Genomic DNA, 20,256 nt, shown 5'->3' with positions numbered 1-20,256 from the left:
GGAGAGAGACAGAGCTGAGGAGGGGCAGCGAAAGAGGGAGAATCTCAAACAGGCTCCACAGTTAGCACAGAGCCTGATGCAGGGCATGAACCCACAAACCCTGAGGTCATGACCTGAGCTGGAATCAAGAATCAGATGCTTAACTAACTGAACCACGCACGGGCCCCTATTCTACCTTCTTTAAGCAAAGTGTATGATAATTTAAATCCTACATTCAAATTATTACGGATTGTGAAATATTTTTGCTTTAATTTACACGTCGCTCAAAAATGCTTACAGAATATGTCTTCTCTGCAACTCTCTGACATCAGGACTTCATAGGATATAGACCATTGTAAGACCATGTCCTTGACTCTAAAAGTCAGATGACACTGGAGACGAGCTACTGGGGAAATGTTATGGCAGTTTCAGAGGTGGGAGATCATAACCCTTTTAGGGGATCATAGAAGGTTTTTGAGAGAAAGTGGTGACTGAGGTCATCCAACCTATGTGTTTTAGTTTCTCAATGCTGTCCTGACAAATTACCACAAGTTCAGTGGCTAAAACAACATAATGTTGTATACACAATGTATTGATTTAATGCTCTGCAGGCTAAGGAGTCCTACATGGGTCTCACCAGGCTACAATCAGGTGTTGGCAGGATTGCATTGCTTCCTGGAATCTCTAGAGGAAAATGTTCCCGCTTTCTCCAGCTATTAAACCTTGCCCACATTTCTTAGCTGATGGCCCCTTCCTTCATCTTCAAAACCCTCAGAGTTGCATATCTGCCCATGTTCCTTACTTACATCTCCTGAGAAGGGCTCACAGATAATCTCCTCATTCCAAGGTCCTTAAGTTAATAACATGGGTAAAGTCACTTTTTACCACGCAAGGTGACATGATCACCGGTCCCTGGGGTTAAGAGGTGGACATCACTGGAGACCATTATTCTGCCTATGCCACTATTCCCTCAATGTGATATTTTCTCTTCTCCTTCATGAAGCTTTATTCCAATCAAGTTGAATGTTCCTGCTTCCCTGCCTCTGTTCATCTCCTTAGTTCTACCTGAAATGTCTTTCCTCTCAATTTCAGGTCATCTCAAACTTGTCCACCTTTCCAAACCAATCTGCCCATGAAATATTTCCCAACCATTTTCGTGCACAATGACATCTCCTTCTTTGAAAAGTCTGTGCTTTGATTTACCTTGAACTCAGCCAGGGGTACTATGAACTTAAAGAAATGAGTATCCCGCATATTGATTAACAGCAAGTTTTGAAATACACTAGCAAGACTTCAGAATGAACCTGATCTGTGGGAACATAAACTCATTATCCCAGGTACCCCAGAGAGAGTGGTCTTTGGTTTAGTCCAGCTCTTCAGGTCACTAAATAACTGAGGTTTTGATCCCGATTTTAAGCCGGATCTTCTTCTCTCTTTCTGATACTTCACTGTCCAGGTAAATTCTCGGGTCACCGAATGTAGAAATGCAAAGGTCATAGAAATCGTCCCCCTTACAGGGGAGGCGGAGTCTTATTCCTGTTTGCGTGCTGAGCAATGGAAGGATGGAAGCAAGTTCCCCTCACCAAACGCCCTCACCTGGTAGGTCCACAAATGTCCTGCCATTGCACGTAGATTTTGAACTGTTAGGCATGAAACGAAAGCAGTGTTTTTCCAACCACTTCAGCTCTCAGTGAAGAAGGGAGCTTTCTCTGAAATGCTGCGGCATATGTCGTCTTGGATTTATCAAACACTGCTTTGAAAAGTGGGCTTTCTTTTTATCCCCAGGCACTATTTCCCGGGATTGATTTTAGTGCTGCAATTGCCCTGGGGAAAATGCATTCCACAGATAATTCTCAAGTAATGATAAACTCAGGGGGCACAAACATTATATTAACTATTGTTTTGTCACTGTAGCATTTCAGGGTTCACATCTTAATCACTCTATCTTCAAAGTGTGAATATTTTTATTAATGTAGGAAATTATTTGACCTCGTAACACACATATGAATCTGGAATCTTTCTTATGGATAATCCCACACCTTGTGTTTCTTACTGTCATTTTAAACAGCTTGGTGTGTTTTTACTCAGTTGATGAGTCAGAAAAATACTTAAAAATTTTGTAACAATAAAAATGGTAAGCATTTCACACATTGTGTTAATAAAATAGAGATCACCTGTCAGAATTTATGCCTTAAATAGGTTTATAAACATTACAGGGAATTAGGGGAAATAATTTTATTTCAATGAACAAAATATATTCGTATATTCATGGAAATGTATGGTAACATTGCCGCTAATGATCGAGTCAGTTGAGACTAGAGTGGATACTTAGTTTTCTTTTGATTTCCATGGAAAGTTCCTATACAATATTTGATAGATTAATTAATCTCAAAGGAAGGGCATCTCAGTGCCTCCCAAACCATTATATTTCTTTTTTGAATTATATGATATGATTATATGAATTACACGATCTGGAAATTTCTTCACTTCATTTAACCCCGAACATGAATCCTCTGTTCCTATTTCTTTCTGCCATTCCTGTATTCATGATGGTTAAAGAGTAAATGTATCCAATCTCTCATTTGCAGGACTGTCCTTTATAAACATAAAAATGACTATTATGTGTTTCCATAGAACTCCCCCTTGTGAATAATGCTACTGACATTTGTTGACATTTCTCTTTGTAAGCCTTTTATAAGGGGAAGAGATTAATATACACAGATATAAATGTTGTCTTCATTTCATCTGAATGGCACTATCCTCTGCATCAAAACAGGAACTGAAAGGGCTTTATTTCTGTTCTGTTTAGCCGGTCCCAAATGTCTATTATCAGGGTCTGAATTTTTCATCATTTCTTACAGTCTCACTGGTTACGGTATTCCTAGGTAGGCATTGTTATTCTATCATGTGATAAAGATGAAATACAGATACTGTTCTCGTTTCAAATACAATTTTAGAACCCATGGGAAATTTACATTTGATTCTTAGACTGCTCTTTGGATGGCAGAGGGTGCCGAATCCAAAAAGATCAAGTATAAATCGGGCAAGTTTGCACGGTGTCCCAAGGGACAGGAACTATTCCTCAGGAATACCGTTGCCAGTCCAGTGCTGTTTTCCTAACTGCCTCCTTTACAGATTGAAAAACACTTGTAATACATTGAAGAAGCTATGATGAATATGGGGCGCCTGGGTGGCTCAGTCAGCTGAGCGACTGACTTCAGCTCAGGTCAGGATCTTATGGTTTGTGGTTTCAAGCCCCGTGTCAGGCTCTGTGCGGAAGCAGGAGTCTGCTTCAGGTTCTCTGTTCCCCATCCAGCTCTCCTCCTCCCCTAAAAGTTCTGTCTCTCTCTCTCTCAAAATAAATAAACATTAAAAATTTTTTAAAAGAAGCAATTTTGTGTATGCTAACTAACATTGTAAAAATAAAATGTACTTTTAAATTTCTTACACAGGTTACAACTGACCAGTGAAAGACTATGTATGTTTGTTAGCCCCTCGTCCTTTTAGGTATTGTTCCTCTTCCATCGCCCCCAAGATGCTGTGTGATATCTTTGCATAGAAAAAAGTCAGCTCTCTCAGGGTTGTACCACACAGATGTGGTTCTCTGGTTTCTTTGTGGTATCTGAATGTTTCTTCCTGACGTCCATGGCACATGACTGGTATTTGGCCATCGGTAAGCCCTTGTTGCATGCCCTCATTATGTCCCAGAGGGTCTCTGTGCAGCTGGTTGTAGGGCCTTATGGCATGGCTTTTCTAAGGAGCATGACCTGTATGACATTGACTTTTTGCTTACCCTCGTGTGGTCCAAATATCATCAATCATTTTTTCTGTGATATTTCCCTTCTGCTTTCTCTTACATGTGCAGACACTTCCGTGACTCAACTTACATTTTTCTTTTTGGCTGGATCTACAGGAATCCTCAGTGGCCTGATCATGATGGTCTCCCATGTTTGCATCCTGGTGGCCATCTGGAAGATCCAGACTGCTCATAGGAGGCAGAACGCTTTGCCCACCTGCTCCTCTCACCTGGTAGTTGTCTCCATCCTGTATGGGACTCTTTTCTTTATCTCTGTTCGACCTGGCTCAAGTCCCTCCCTGGATATCAATAAAGTGATTTCTCTGTTGTATACTGTGGTGATGCCCATGTTGAACCCCCTCGTCTACAGCTTGGGGAATAAGGAGGTAAGATATACATTTGGGACGAAGTTTGAAAGGAAAACTTCTCCAGCAGTTTTGGTAATTAGAACTCTGTCGTGTTGTACCTTAGACATTGGTTTATAACATGTAAAAGAACACTGGGCTGAGAACTACAAGTTCCCTTTATTCCTGAGTACTTACCAGGTTGCTTATAGACTACGTATATTTTTTTTCATCAGTCTTCTCCATTCCCCTTCCATAAAGTGAAGGGGAATACAAAATAATTTACAGATATATTAAAGGTACAAATGTACTATATGCCAACAGAAAGTACAGAGGAACATTTATATAGTCTCATATGTGGGAGGACATTTATTCCAGATTAGAAGAGCAAATGTTGTAAGAGAAAGGTCAACAGTGTTCATTAATAAAGGTTCATACACCTTGTTCTGTTGAACAATGGAAAGTGAGAGGGCTTTTGCAAAATAGGTGACTGACAATAAGGTAATGTCCCGATGAGAAAGTCCTGAACCCAAACGTACGTGTGTATGACACACAGTAGAGACATGGACCAATAAATGGCTGGATGAGCAATGGGTACAGCAGGAAATGGGAATGGCCAAAAATATAAATATACTAAAAATTGCTGAACTTCACAATGGCTGGGAAAAATGAAATCACAATGACAAGACAGTGTTTCTTTTTCATTTGTCACGTTAGCAGACATCACAACGATTTGTGCAATGCTGGTAAGGTTGCCAACGAATGTTGACCACGACATTACACTTAGCGACAGTGGCTAAGTATAGAACAGCTACATTTTCAGAAAGTAATTTGATGATTTCGGTTAAAATTCACATACTCGTTGACCTGGCTCTCTTACATTTGGAAATCTGTGCTGTCGCAATATCAACACCAGATATAAATGCTGCAACATCATTTGTAGGGGGGAAAGAAAGGAAACAACCTCAATTTGTATCATCAGGAGAAACATACATTCTCTCCTTGAAGTGTTGGGTGGCTAATTATTAAAAAAAGTAAATTAAATATTAATGTTTTGGTTCGGAGGAAACGTCCTGATACAATCATTGATAGATGAGAAAAAAAATCAGGTCAAACCTTAATCTGTAGAACCGATCACAGTTTGTGTGGGTTTGCAACTTCCTGGGGAGCTTCCGCTGAAATCCACAACCGGCCCCATCACCAAAGGCAGGGAGAGACCAAAGAGAGAAGCAGGCCACTCCGGAATGGTAGGGAGCAGGTTGACCAGACAAGAGAACTTACTTGTGAGGTTGTCCTGGGCGCAGCAGTAAGACCATAGCCCTTCTGCCTCCCGCCGAAACTTGAAAGATTAGATAGAGGCAGTCACACATGCCGTCCAGAGCGTCCAAGAACACATCACTGTCTCAAGGCTGTGTCCTTGGGGCAGCTTTTGGGAGCCGAGAAAGCAGGCAGAATGCACGTTCCAAGGACAGGGTCTGGGAGAGGAGCCTCCAGTTGCCAGGGTCCAGATCACAGTTCAACCAGAGGTCAGATCTTCTCGTTGACCAACCCCCCAACATGTAAACAAAGGTGAACAAGGGGGGGGGGGTAAAACCTACCTCATGTGTAAAAGACATTGGTGTGTGCCTATGGACATGATCATAGAGAGAATTGTGCAAAGTCACTGGCCACGCTGTTAACATTGGTTACTTTAGTAACATGACATTGAAAGGAGCCACAGAGAGTGGGGGTGCTTCATGCTTGTCTGAGTTGTCGGACTTGTTTTGCAACAAATATGCTCAATTTCATAACTAAAATTTACTCTTGAAAAGCTGCCATCTGTGTCAAAACTGAATGAATGAATAAGTGAATGAATGAAAATAGCCATAAGTAAATAGATTTAGGCAGATGGACTCAATGACTTCTGGTAAAGCTATTTCTCCATCCTAACACTCTCTGGTTTAATGAAACACTTTTACCTACTGGTGATTGAAATCTTTGTCAAAAACTAAGTAAAAGCGAGAGATTCTTAGCAACTCTCTGCTCCCATGTCACTTTTTCCTCTGAGGACCTGTATCTCCCCTCATCCCTCACCCTTCACCCCAGAATCTGTCATTTTTATACAAGGTGGTATGTTTTCTCTTTATTAAACACTTTGAAATGATAAAAAAAATGCTGAATTCAAAATGACACAATGCAAATGATGCAATTTGAAAAGTAAACTACTAAGTGAATTAATTACTAATATTCAGGTAAATTTTATAGTTTATGTAGCACAGCATTTCATACAAAGAATGTATGCTTCTCCTAGTGATACCCCTTCAGCTGGTTTCCTTTTATTCTCCCTACAAATGACGTTGCCACATGTGTATCTGAGATTTATATTTCTGTAGCACAGATTTCCAAATGTAAGAGAGCTAGGTCCCAGATTATGAATGAGTAACTTTGTTAGTTGTTGGGGGCACCGGGGTGGCTGGGTCGGTTGAGCGTCCGACTTCGGCTCAGGTCATGATCTCACAGCTCGTGAGATGGAGCCCTGCGTCAGGCTCTGTGCTGACAGCTCGGAGCCTGGAGCCTGCTTCCGATTCTGTGCCTCCCTCTCTCTGCCCCAACCCACTCACATTCTGTCTCTGTCGCTCTCAAAAATAAATAAACATTAAAAAAATTATAATTTGTTAGTTGCCAGTTTTGTGACATTTCCCAGCACCATTTTACTAAGACTTTTTTTTTTTTTTATTAAAGATTTTGAGTGTTTTTTTTTTTAATTTTTTAATATATGAAATTTACTGTCAAATTGGTTTCCATACAACACCCAGTGCTCATCCCAAAAGGTGCCCTCCTCAATACCCATCACCCACCCTGCCCTCCCTCCCACCCCCCATCAACCCTCAGTTTGTTCTCAGTTTTTAACAGTCTCTTATGCTTTGGCTCTCTCCCACTCTAACCTCTTTTTTTTTTTTTTCCCCTTCCCCTCCCCCATGGGTTTCTGTTACGTTTCTCAGGATCCACATAAGAGTGAAACCATATGGTATCTGTCTTTCTCTGTATGGCTTATTTCACTTAGCATCACACTCTCCAGTTCCATCCACGTTGCTACAAAAGGCCATATTTCATTCTTTCTCATTGCCACGTAGTATTCCATTGTGTATATAAACCACAATTTCTTTATCCATTCATCAGTTGATGGACATTTAGGCTCTTTCCATAATTTGGCGATTGTTGAGAGTGCTGCTATAAACATTGGGGTACAAGTGCCCCTATGCATCAGTACTCCTGTATCCCTTGGATAAATTCCTAGCAGTGCTATTGCTGGGTCATAGGGTAGGTCTATTTTTAATTTTTTGAGGAACCTCCACACTGCTTTCCAGAGCGGCTGCACCAATTTGCATTCCCACCAACAGTGCAAGAGGGTTCCCGTCTCTCCACATCCTCTCCAGCATCTATAGTCTCCTGATTTCTTCATTTTGGCCACTCTGACTGGCGTGAGGTGGTATCTGAGTGTGGTTTTGATTTGTATTTCCCTGATGAGGAGCGACGTTGAACATCTTTTCATGTGCCTGTTGGCCATCCGGATGTCTTCTTTAGAGAAGTGTCTATTCATGTTTTCTGCCCATTTCTTCACTGGGTTATTTGTTTTTCGGGTGTGGAGTTTGATGAGCTCTTTATAGATTTTGGATACTAGCCCTTTGTCCGATGTGTCATTTGCAAATATCTTTTCCCATTCCGTTGGTTGCCTTTTAGTTTTGTTGGTTGTTTCCTTTGTTGTGCAGAAGCTTTTTATCTTCATAAGGTCCCAGTAATTCACTTTTGCTTTTAATTCCCTTGCCTTTGGGGATGTGCCGAGTAAGAGATTGCTATGGCTGAGGTCAGAGAGGTCTTTTCCTGCTTTCTCCTCTAAGGTTTTGATGGTTTCCTGTCTCACATTCAGGTCCTTTATCCATCTTGAGTTTATTTTTGTGAATGGTGTGAGAAAGTGGTCTAGTTTCAACCTTCTGCATGTTGCTGTCCAGTTCTCCCAGCACCATTTGTTAAAGAGACTGTCTTTTTTCCATTGGATGTTCTTTCCTGCTTTGTCAAAAATGAGTTGGCCATACGTTTGTGGGTCTAGTTCTGGGGTTTCTATTCGATTCCATTGGTCTATGTGTCTGTTTTTATGCCAATACCATGCTGTCTTGATGATGACAGCTTTGTAGTAGAGGCTAAAGTCTGGGATTGTGATGCCTCCTGCTTTGGTCTTCTTCTTCAAAATTACTTTGGCTATTCGGGGCCTTTTGTGGTTCCATATGAATTTTAGGATTGCTTGTTCTAGTTTCGAGAAGAATGCTGGTGCAATTTTGATTGGGATTGCATTGAATGTGTAGATAGCTTTGGGTAGTATTGACATTTTGACAATATTTATTCTTCCAATCCATGAGCAGGGAATGTCTTTCCATTTCTTTATATCTTCTTCAATTACCTGCATAAGCTTTCTATAGTTTTCAGCATACAGATCTTTTACATCTTTGGTTAGATTTATTCCTAGGTATTTTATGCTTCTTGGTGCAATTGTGAATGGGATCAGTTTCTTTATTTGTCTTTCTGTTGCTTCATTGTTAGTGTATAAGAATGCCACTGATTTCTGTACATTGATTTTGTATCCGGCAACTTTGCTGAATTCATGTATCAGTTCCAGCAGACTTTTGGTGGAGTCTATCGGATTTTCCATGTATAATATCATGTCATCTGCAAAAAGCGAAAGCTTGACTTCATCTTTGCCAATTTGGATGCCTTTGATTTCCTTTTGTTGTCTGATTGCTGATGCTAGAACTTCCAGCACTATATTAAACAGCAGCGGTGAGAGTGGGCATCCCTGTCGTGTTCCTGATCTCAGGGAAAAAGCTCTCAGTTTTTCCCCATTGAGGATGATGTTAGCTGTGGGCTTTTCATAAATGGCTTTTATGATCTTTAAGTATGTTCCTTCTATCCCGACTTTCTCAAGGGTTTTTATTAAGAAAGGGTGCTGGATTTTGTCAAAGGCCTTTTCTGCATCGATTGACAGGATCATATGGTTCTTTTCTTTTTTTTTTGTTAATGTGATGTATCACGTTGATCGATTTGCGAATGTTGAACCAGCCCTGCATCCCAGGAATGAATCCCACTTGATCATGGTGAATAATTCTTTTTATATGCTGTTGAATTCGATTTGTTAGTATCTTATTGAGAATTTTTGCATCCATATTCATCAGGGATATTGGCCTGTAGTTCTCTTTTTTTACTGGGTCTCTGTCTGGTTTAGGAATCAAAGTAATACTGGCTTCATAGAATGAGTCTGGAAGTTTTCCTTCCCTCTCTATTTCTTGGAATAGCTTGAGAAGGATAGGTATTATCTCTGCTTTAAACGTCTGGTAGAACTCCCCTGGGAAGCCATCTGGTCCTGGACTCTTATTTGTTGGGAGATTTTTGATAACCGATTCAATTTCTTCGCTGGTTATGGGTCTGTTCAAGCTTTCTATTTCCTCCTGATTGAGTTTTGGAAGAGTGTGGGTGTTTAGGAATTTGTCCATTTCTTCCAGGTTGTCCAATTTGTTGGCATATAATTTTTCATAGTATTCCCTGATAATTGTTTGTATCTCTGAGGGATTGGTTGTAATCATTCCATTTTCATTCATGATTTTATCTATTTGGGTCATCTCCCTTTTCTTTTTGAGAAGCCTGGCTAGAGGTTTGTCAATTTTGTTTATTTTTTCAAAAAACCAACTCTTGGTTTCGTTGATCTGCTCTACAGTTTTTTTAGATTCTATATTGTTTATTTCTGCTCTGATCTTTATGATTTCTCTTCTTCTGCTGGGTTTAGGCTGCCTTTGCTGTTCTGCCTCTATTTCCTTTAGGTGTGCTGTTAGATTTTGTATTTGGGATTTTTCTTGTTTCTTGAGATAGGCCTGGATTGCAATGTATTTTCCTCTCAGGACTGCCTTCGCTGCGTCCCAAAGCATTTGGATTGTTGTATTTTCATTTTCGTTTGTTTCCATATATTTTTTAATTTCTTCTCTAATTGCCTGGTTGACCCACTCATTCGTGAGTAGGGTGTTCTTTAACCTCCATGCTTTTGGAGGTTTTCCAGACTTTTTCCTGTGGTTGATTTCAAGCTTCATAGCATTGTGGTCTGAAAGTATGCATGGTATAATTTCAATTCTTGTAAACTTATGAAGGGCTGTTTTGTGACCCAGTATATGATCTATCTTGGAGAATGTTCCATGTGCACTCGAGAAGAAAGTATATTCTGTTGCTTTGGGATGCAGAGTTCTAAATATATGTGTCAAGTCCATCTGATCCAATGTATCATTCAGGGCCCTTGTTTCTTTATTGACTGTGTGTCTAGATGATCTATCCATTTCTGTAAGTGGTGTGTTAAAGTCCCCTGCAATGACCACATTCTTATCAATAAGGTTGCTTATGTTTATGAGTAACTGTTTTATATATCTGGGGGCTCCGGTATTTGGCGCATAGACATTTATAATTGTTAGCTCTTCCTGATGGATAGACCCTGTAATTATTATATAATGCCCTTCTTCATCTCTTGTTACAGCCTTTAATTTAAAGTCTAGTTTGTCTGATATAAGTATGGCTACTCCAGCTTTCTTTTGGCTTCCAGTAGCATGATAAATAGTTCTCCATCCCCTCACTCTCAATCTAAAGGTGTCCTCAGACCTAAAATGAGTCTCTTGTAGACAGCAAATAGATGGGTCTTGTTTTTTTATCCATTCTGATACCCTATGTCTTTTGGTTGGCGCATTTAATCCATTTACATTCAGTGTTATTATAGAAAGATACGGGTTTAGAGTCATTGTGATGTCTGTATGTTTTATGCTTGTAGTGATGTCTCTGGTACTTTGTCTCACAGGATCCCCCTTAGGATCTCTTGTAGGGCTGGTTTCGTGGTGACAAATTCCTTCAGTTTTTGTTTGTTTGGGAAGACCTTTATCTCTCCTTCTATTCTAAATGACAGACTTGCTGGATAAAGGATTCTCGGCTGCATATTTTTTCTGTTTAGCACACTGAAGATATCGTGCCAAGCCTTTCTGGCCTGCCAAGTTTCAAAGGAGAGATCAGTCACGAGTCTTATAGGTCTCCCTTTATATGTGAGGGCATGTTTATCCCTTGCTGCTTTCAGAATTTTCTCTTTATCCTTGTATTTTGCCAGTTTCACTATGATATGTCGTGCAGAAGATCGATTCAAGTTACGTCTGAAGGGAGTTCTCTGTGCCTCTTGGATTTCAATGCCTTTTTCCTTCCCCAGTTCAGGGAAGTTCTCAGCTATAATTTCTTCAAGTACCCCTTCAGCACCTTTCCCTCTCTCTTCCTCCTCTGGGATACCAATTATGCGTATATTATTTCTTTTTAGTGTATCACTTAGTTCTCTAATTTTCCCCTCATACTCCTGGATTTTTTTATCTCTCTTTCTTTCAGCTTCCTCTTTCTCCATAACTTTATCTTCTAGTTCACCTATTCTCTCCTCTGCCTCTTCAATCCGAGCCGTCGTGGTTTCCATTTTGTTTTGCATTTCATTTAAAGCGTTTTTCAGCTCCTCGTGACTGTTCCTTAGTCCCTTGATCTCTGTGGCAAGAGATTCTCTGCTGTCCTGTATACTGTTTTCAAGCCCAGCGATTAATTTTATGACTATTATTCTAAATTCACTTTCTGTTATATTATTTAAATCCTTTTTGATCAGTTCATTAGCTGTTGTTATTTCCTGGAGATTCTTCTGAGGGGAATTCTTCCGTTTGGTCATTTTGGACAGTCCCTGGAGTGGTGAGGACCCGCAGGGCACTTCCCCCGTGCTGTGGTGTATAACTGGAGTTGGTGGGCGGGGCCGCAGTCTGACCTGATGTCTGCATTTTACTAAGACTTGATAAAACTTGGGCTTAGGTGAGCCAAAGGGAAATGTATTTTCATCTAGAGAGATCAACACTTTCTTCCCGGTCACACTTTGCCTTAAAATGACTCTGTCCTGTGTCTTCATTATATGACAGGCGTCAGATCTGTCACCTATTGAGATATGCATTGCCTAGTAGGAGAGCTGAAGTGTTTTCTTTGGTCCTAATTGCTCGGTAAACATTCGTGATGCAGGTGCTATTGAACGGGGATTGGGAGGAGAACAGCAGGAGGCAAGTGATAATTATAAATTTCCTGAATTGCCGTAAGGTCCTTGTCTAAGTGTATGCAAATATATTCAAACCAACTGTCTTCCTCTAGCTCTGGTTATTGCTGTTCTGATCTGCTCATGTAGTCTGCCTACAATTCTCTTCCTGCCATATTCACATGGATTAACTACTTGCTTTTCATATACTGTTTCAGTGTTACCTCCACTGGGGACTCACCCTAAGGGAGGATTAGAGACAGTGTCAGTTAGAGCCCGTGTATTGTCCTCTTACAGCACCATCTCCTTTTCCCTTAGACTTTATAGCTGTAACCCAGTGCCTCTTAAAATAGATTTTTGTTTTGTTTTTATTAGTAGGAAATGTTCCCGACTGATTCTTCCTAGACGGCAGGGACAGAAATTCAAGGGCAGGTGCATTTTGCCGTTCATTTGTTTGTTCACCCCGGAAGTCGTTAAGTGGTTCTGCCTATTTTGTAAAGAATCGCCAGTTAGTCCCAGTATCAGGGGGAAATTGCCTGTCAGTTAAGGCCTCCACTCACTGAAGTCTCCCGATTTGTAAATTTGGCGCCCAGTAGACGGCCACTGACTTTTAGGAGGGGCGGTTTCTGAGAGATCAACTGTGATCCTTTGTTCCTCTGTAGGTGATGTGTCTTTCTGATTCTGCCTTCTTTGAAGATTGTTTTCTTTATTTCTGATTTTCTGTACTTTAAAAAGTGTACGCCTAGGGGTGGTCTTTGCTGGCATTTATTCTGCTTAGTGTTCTTTATGTTGTCACGCGGGGTGGGAACTCGGGGATGGTCACCCTGATGTGGATGGATTCCTGACTCCAGAAACCCATGTAGTTTCTCCTTGAAACGTTGTCCTTTGTGGGCGTATGCTCCTCTTCTTCCGCTGCTCCGTCGATGTGGTGTGATCCCTTTCGGGAGAGAAAAGTCATCTCCTTTGTGAGCTGTGCTGTACTGATGTGGTTTTTGGTCAGCCTGTAGTGACTAGCCTGTTTCCTCATGGCCGCCAAGCATGTGACCGGTACACAGCCATCTGCAAACCCTTGCCGCGTACAGTCATCATGTGCCAAAGGGCCCGTGTGCAGCTGGTGGCGGGGCCCTGTGCCACGGGTCCTCAAAGTGCCATTGTCCATGAGACCTTCACTTTTGCCTAGGCTTCTGTGGTCCAAATGTGGTCAACCACCTTTTCTGTGACATTCCCCCTTTTCCCTCCCTGGCAGGTGCTGCTACCCAGAAGAGTAAGTTGGTTCTTTCCATTATGGCTGGATTCATAGGAATCCTGTGTGCCCTCATCATCCCGGCCTCCTGCATTTTTATCCTTCAAACCTTCTGAATATCCAATCCGCTAAATGCAGGCAGCAAGTTTTCCCTACCTGCTCCTCGTGCTTGGCTGCTCTGGCCATCACACATGGGACACTTTCCTTCCTTTGCATACTTCCTCGTTCAAGTTCATCTCAGTACGCTAATAAATTCGATTTTGCATTCTATTCCACATGGATGCCCACGTTGAGTCTGCTCCTTTACTGCCTGAGGAAGACGGATGTAAAAGAGGCATTTAGGGGGACATTTGTTAGGAAGAATTTTCCGCTGGGGAGGGAATTCGGACGGTGCTTTTACCAATGTTCAGGTGGAATTGCAAAACGTGTACTAAGAAAGAGGTGGACTAGACTTAAGGAGTTGTCAGTTTGAACCTTGACTCTTCCCATTAGAAAGAGGATTAAAAGTTAATGTGCAGTGTTGGGTTCGTTTCCCGTGTACAACCTAGTAATGCGACAGTCTTCAATTTGCGTGTGCCTGGATATTAATTGGTAGTTACACTTTAATCATTCTTATTTCAGAGTGTACAGGATCATGACATGCTGGAGTTCTCTTTCAGATCGAAATAACTTTTAGACTAAAACCGTGCCATTTAAAATAAATTTCTCTGGCATTTCAAAAAGAAAAAAAGGATGAAAAGAGGATAAATTCTATACCATTTCTGGTTCTCAATGTCTTACTTTGTAAACTGAGGGCAATAGACTCAATGTCATTTATATTACTTTTTTCTCTAAAGTTCTGCGATTGTACACAATATGTCCAACTCCTATGAATGCCATCTTTTTATACACTGGGAAAAAAAGAAAAAAAGAATTTCCTGGCAATGATACCACCCATTTTTCCAGTTTTCCTTTCTAGGGACTTGTTCTCCATTTCCATTCCTTGATTCAATATATCAAATGCGAGACTTTACAACTCAGTATCTTATAGTCTCACACATCTTTGTTAAAAATAACTGAGTGCAAAAAAAGTGTAATGAAACTATAACCCTTTAACAACAATACATTGAAGCCTTAGATGGAAAATTGCAAGGAGGCCAATGTCATGTGTGGTTTGCACACAGATTAATCGATGATACATATAAGAGCACCTAACACATAGGAAGTTCTCAAGAAAACATGTTAAGTGAGCGAGTGAACAAAACAAATATAAGGCACATAGTTACTTTAAGTCCTAATTATCATCTTTCTTAACAACCTGGACCCAAGTGTGGTTTAAGGTCATACGTCTTTCCATATCAACTTCATCTCATTCTTTTTCTGCTCATTGATGTCTTACCTCTTTTAAATTTTTTCCAGCTTTATTGAGGCATATTGACAAATATAATTGTAAGATATTTAAATTGCAACGAATGTAATAAGGAAGGTTTGATATACGTGTACCCTGTGACGGGATTCTCCCCATCGAGTTAAATCGCACATCCCTCACCTCACATAGTTGCCTTTTGGGGGTGGCGAGAACCTTTCAGTTCTACTCTCTTGGCACATTTCACTTCATACAATACAGTGTTGTCAACCACAGTCACCATGTTTTCCATTAGATCCTCAGGCCTTATTCATGTTACAAGGGAAAGTGTGTGCCTTTGATGTCTTTTGCACCCAAGCTGTCGGAGGACCCTCATCACTCCTCTGGGAAGGATCACGCGCCAGGATTACTCTGCGTGCAAGTGCTTCTAGGTCACAGTCGAGTGTATTCCTGACGACTTTTATTTCCACTGCTCTAGCTGCCGTGGTACTAGCAGCCTACTCTGCTCTTACGTGGGAATTTGAAACTAAAGTTGTCTGTCCTTTCTTCCACTCTTCAAAGGCCAGCCATGGCCATTCGTCTCCTCAAGCAACATTTGTTCTTTTCTCCTTTCTTTTGTTCCCTTTTCTCTGCCTCTTTTCCCTCTGTTCCCATCCTTTCCCTTTCTGATCTTTCTCATGAGATTGGTGTATGAGAGATGATGTAGATTGCCCTTGATTTTCTTTGTTTTTTTTTTTTTTTTTTTGCCCTTGACTTTTGAGGAACTATCTCACTTCTAAACTGAGTCCTCCACAAATAGCCCAAATCATTGGCTCTATTTTTCTTTTTAATGTTACAGCATCTTGCATCTTCCTATGAGGAAACTCTTTTGTTTTTGCTTTTTTGAAGTTTTCTCTGAGACCTCAGATCAATTTCTTGGGTATTCGGAATGATTTGATATTTATCTCCCTGTGTTTGAAGGATAAGGCAAGCCTAGGGTCCTGCTAGTACTCCGCCATCTTATCCCCCCCCACCCGCCCGTTTTTTGTTGTTGTTTTTTGTCCTTTGATGTCCTGAAAATAGCAAGTTTTCTCACTAAATGGTCCATGATTAGACTTCAACTCTCTCATGTGTTTCATGAGACCCTTCTTCTTTGAGGCTGGCACTCTTCTCAGAAAAATCACTTGCACACTATGGCTATTTGCATTAGTGCCTGTGGATTTGTAGGCTGGCTAGATCTAGGAAGGACCGGAAAATACTTTTATCGAGTTTTAAACTCAGTCTCTTGCTTTCTTCCACATTAGGGTCACACTTATGGGTTGTTTCTTCTGATGGTTCATGGAATGATAAATGTACAATGTCAAATTTATTTATAGACTCTTAAGTGTATAAAGAAAAATAATGGGTTTTCAGGGAAGAGGAGTGGGCATATTTTAGATGTCGTAACAGGAGGACCTGTGATGCAATGTTTATCCAATGCAGCAATTTGACTAGGCCGCAAACAAGCTCATGTGATTGTTGATGAAGTTAGTTGTCCTGTTTCTTAGGAGTTGATCATATTTTCAGAAGAGGTTTTGTGAATGCTGACACGAGGACTGACACATTCAACATACATGGAGCCCCAAATATTTTCATGGCTGTGATGTTGAGGATTTAATCACATCAATGGTTATGTTTTTTTTTTTTTTCCTTTTAACTGATTTGCTCACTGATGTATCCAAAGCACCTGGAACATGCTTGCTACATCATGGGTAATCAGTAAATGTTGATGAATTGAATGAATACATACAAGGGTTTCATATGGAGCCAAAATATAATCCAGCATTTTCCTCTTAACCCCTTGTTCAATCTGCTTCCACCTCTGTCCCCTTCATTGCTGTGACAACAGGGGAAATAAGAGGGGAAGTTCTGGGTCAACCTCCAAGATTATCTGGTCTATCATCAATATGTTGTGATGTATACATTTAAATGGTCATTTAAGCTCAGAAATCTCTGGTATTCTCAGAGTTCTCAGCTGTCATACTGTGCTGTCTATGGCTTCATGAATTCTACACCTCCTAATTCAGATATATTAAATTCTGTTAACCTTACATAGCTGAAGCAAGAAATATCAAAGTGTAGAGAGTGAGAGAAGATAGTCTCTCCCATAAAAATGAATTCCTTACCATGACACTAGCTGTCGTGATAGTAGAACCGAAAAAAAAAAAAACACCCAATATAACAGAAAAGGATATCTAAAAACAGATAGATGAGTAGTTTGGGAATTTATGCATGATATGTTTAGCACTTCACATTCCATTTTTCAGTTTTCTTGTATAGGAAATTCACACCAGGCATGACAATTGGAAAGATTGGAAAGATTCTCCATAGTTATGGAGAATCACCCTATTAGATAGAAAATATAAGATAACACATTAGCAATTAGAAATGTGGCAGTAAATTCCTTATTGTAGTATAACTGGGATGGCAGGAAAATAGTAAAGCATTCAAGTAAATACTAGAGAAGATGGGAGAATAAAAGATTTATGTTCTTTTAGTTAGATCGTCTCTGCCTGCTTTCTGGTAGTTTAGTGCTACATACTGGTCTTTACTGTCTGGGGATCCTATTATCACCACGGACATTATCTCTGTGTTTCTGTAACATTGTCTCCTACTGCCGGTCTGGTATAGAGAGAAGAGATACCACTAATCATATCAGTGAGACTAGTGTCCCATGTCTTTTCCAAAGACAGTAGAAATGGACCTGTATCTCTAAAGCCCAGTGATCTGTGCGGTGAGACCAAGTTTTGGTCTTTTGGGCCAGTCGTGATCTTGGTGGAAAATAATTCCAGAAGGTGTATAAGGGAAGAAGTCAAAGTTCAGCTAGGCAGTTGAGGCCAAGGAAGATAGATAAGCATTGTCCCAAATCTGGCTCTTAGAATTGAACCTTGGCTCATCTCTCTCTCATCCAGCTGCAAACATATCCATTCAGGTTTGATCTCTCTAGGATGGTCTCCCAAAGAAACAATTTAATTCCTTTCCATTCTCACAGGAAGTTCACATTACCCAACACCTAGAAGAAGTTAATCTCCTGATTTCTCTTCCTGCAGCCACATTCTTAAAATCATGTGCCCACTTATTAATGTCCTCATTTGTGTAAAAATATTAATTGAACACTTACTCCTTAAAACACTATTCCAGAAGCTGGAGGTGTATTGTGGAAAAACGAAACAAAATTTATACTTGTTGTGATAGAGTGCTATGATGCAATACAAATTCAATGGTATGTAACGGTAATTGATTGAAGAAAAATAAACTAGATAAAGAGGGGAAGTGTAGGAGGGTTGGGGTGTGGTGAACTGTACTCTTTTACAAAGGATGATTAAAGGTGGTCTCCACGATGAGCAGAAGTCTGAAGAAAATTGCACAGATACCTGGAGCACAGATACAACAGGAGCCGAAGGAAAAGAGAGGAAGATTCTGAGGTAGAATCCTGTTCTGCCTGTTCCAAGAATAGCAAGTGGACTGCATGAGGTGATGGCAGGTAAGAGAATCTAGATCTTTCTATTCATCCCCTCCATTGAGCTCTTAGGAGGACTGAATGGGTTAATACTCTCAAAGCACTTTGAAGAATGCCTTGCATATAGTAAACTTCTCCTGTGACAAGACTGACGTTCTGTGGCAACTTTTCTTGTGTGTGTGTGAATAAATAGATGTCACCTGTTTTCTGAAATTCCTTGAAGGATTCCTTACTGCTTACAGATATAAATTCAAACTGCTTTGCTTCATGAAGTGTTTATGAAGTTTGATCCCAAACCCAGTCTTCTACCTTTGTATTTGAAATTTTTGTACGTCCAATGTCGACTGCTTTTGTCTCTCAAAAATTCTGTCCAAAGTGATAGCTGTCCTCTGCTGCATAACACCCCAATCCACCTTATTTTTATGTGCCTATAGCTTCCTTCCCTTTGAGATTAGTCACAACTAAGAGACTCTTTTCAACATCTCTGGTCACAACGATCCTACCATCCTTGTAAGTCATGGACTGACCACGGGGTCCCTCGTGCTGCTGTGTGCCCAGACTCACCTTCTGATGACAAACTTTCTGAGACCAGGCTTAATTTTAGATTCCCCAACCTGCACAGCACCAAGGGCCGGTGCTCATTATGCAACAGGGAAGGCTCAAAACGGGATTTGGAAGTGTGTGAGGGGGTAGTCTCAAAGGGAGAGGTAGGTTTATTTTGTACAATGACAATGGATTCAAGTCACAGTACTGTTCTCTTGAGAGAACTTTAATATCTTCTCTATAGGCCCAATCTCCTGAGCTTTTGATGCCCTGAGGGACTTGGCTCCAATTTACACACAGCCCTTTAGAAAAATCTCTCTGATGTGTTGTGCAGAATGGAGTCAATGAACCCCGTTTTAAAGCGCTATTGGAATGCCCAGGCTTCAAGATGGTATCATTGTGTTGTTTATCTCCCTAGACACCTGAAGAAGCTGAGACGGATGACCAGTCTACTACGTTTGTAGGGTAATTCATTTTCATGTCAGGGAATGCTACTTTCATAACTTACTATGACATAAACAGGCAACGGCTGTAGGGAGGTTTCTTCAGATGGGTACATTGAGTGAATTCCTAAATGGCTTTCAGGAGCCTAGGTATCAAAAAATATCAAAAAATGATTTTAGATGTCTGCAAAAGCATCGTCTCTAAGCTTACCACGAAGAATAATTTGGTGCAAGGGAAACATTCCATCCGTGTCTCTTGCTTTAAATGACCTAACTTGAATGAACATGTCGGTTGAATTTTGTGTTTGGCATAGAGATAGTGAAATGTGCTGCAAGATTTATGGCGAATGGGACGCTCACGGGAACGAAGAAGAGGCCTTGGCCTCTTTGGCTTTTAATTTCTTCACTTGCCCTACATGGAGTTTGAGAAGTAGAAAACAAACCACTGAATCTGCTGACCTGAATTCCATGCTGCTCTTACCCGAAGCCACACGCATATCTAGGATCACGATGGCTCTATGCTAGAATTTTTGCATTAAGCAAGGTTGGAAAAAAGAAAGCAATATGCATTTTGACAGTCAGAAACTATGGTTTTCACACGATAGTTGGAGTTGGTTGAGATCCTAGATGGGGAAATTCTAGTTTCATCCTCATAAAATGTTTTCATAGCCCAAATCTACTGTGGCACTGAAAACACTTTGTTTATATCTTCTTTGAGTGAATAGCAAATACACACATAAATGACCTGCAATGGCTTTGCATGTTTAGAAAATACTAAACTCTGGAAACATGTCACTAACTACAGTATAGCTTTTCTGACTATTCTTAAATTCTGCCCCACCAGGCCTTTCCTTTCCAAGCTCCATTGCTTCTGGGACAACAGGAGTGGGTTTTCATTTCATTACTTCCTGTTATTCAACTTCCTGTTAAGCAAAACCCCTTTCAAGCTTTCTTACCAGGGAAAAATGTTAGATTTCTCCTGCTGCACAG

At 40.6% G+C, this 20,256-nt stretch overlaps 1 protein-coding gene across 3 annotated transcripts; it reads left to right on the top strand.

Moving 5' to 3' along the window:
* The first annotated feature begins 205 nt into the window (after positions 1–205).
* LOC131487855 (olfactory receptor 5G29-like) lies at positions 206–20,238 on the top strand. Of its 3 annotated transcripts, XR_009249999.1 has the most exons (4): positions 206–1,578; positions 3,471–3,652; positions 3,893–4,161; positions 18,138–20,238. XR_009249999.1 is itself a non-coding variant. In XM_058689003.1 (3 exons), exons 1-3 carry the CDS (start codon positions 3,574–3,576, stop codon positions 18,144–18,146), a joined length of 357 nt encoding a protein of 118 aa, XP_058544986.1. In that variant the 5' UTR covers positions 1,862–3,573; the 3' UTR covers positions 18,147–20,238. The 3 variants fall into 3 exon arrangements, 2 of the variants coding, with proteins under 2 accessions (XP_058544985.1, XP_058544986.1); XM_058689003.1 differs by lacking the exon at positions 206–1,578 and having other exon boundaries at positions 1,862–3,652; XM_058689002.1 differs by lacking the exons at positions 206–1,578; positions 18,138–20,238 and having other exon boundaries at positions 1,856–3,652; positions 3,893–4,593.
* Positions 20,239–20,256: the final 18 nt, after the last annotated feature.

The sequence above is a fragment of the Neofelis nebulosa genome, chromosome 10 (assembly GCF_028018385.1).
Source record: "Neofelis nebulosa isolate mNeoNeb1 chromosome 10, mNeoNeb1.pri, whole genome shotgun sequence".
Taxonomy (NCBI): domain Eukaryota; kingdom Metazoa; phylum Chordata; class Mammalia; order Carnivora; family Felidae; genus Neofelis; species Neofelis nebulosa.
This window is presented reverse-complemented; position numbering and strand designations above follow the sequence as displayed.

Excerpts from the sequence above, each read along its gene's own strand:
- LOC131487855 (XM_058689002.1), top strand. The coding sequence starts at position 3,574 with ATGTGGTTCTCTGGTTTCTTTGTGGTATCTGAATGTTTCTTCCTGACG. Across the intron at positions 3,653-3,892 it reads TGACTGGTATTTGGCCATCG|GAATCCTCAGTGGCCTGATC; the intron begins GTAAGCCCTTGT and ends CTGGATCTACAG.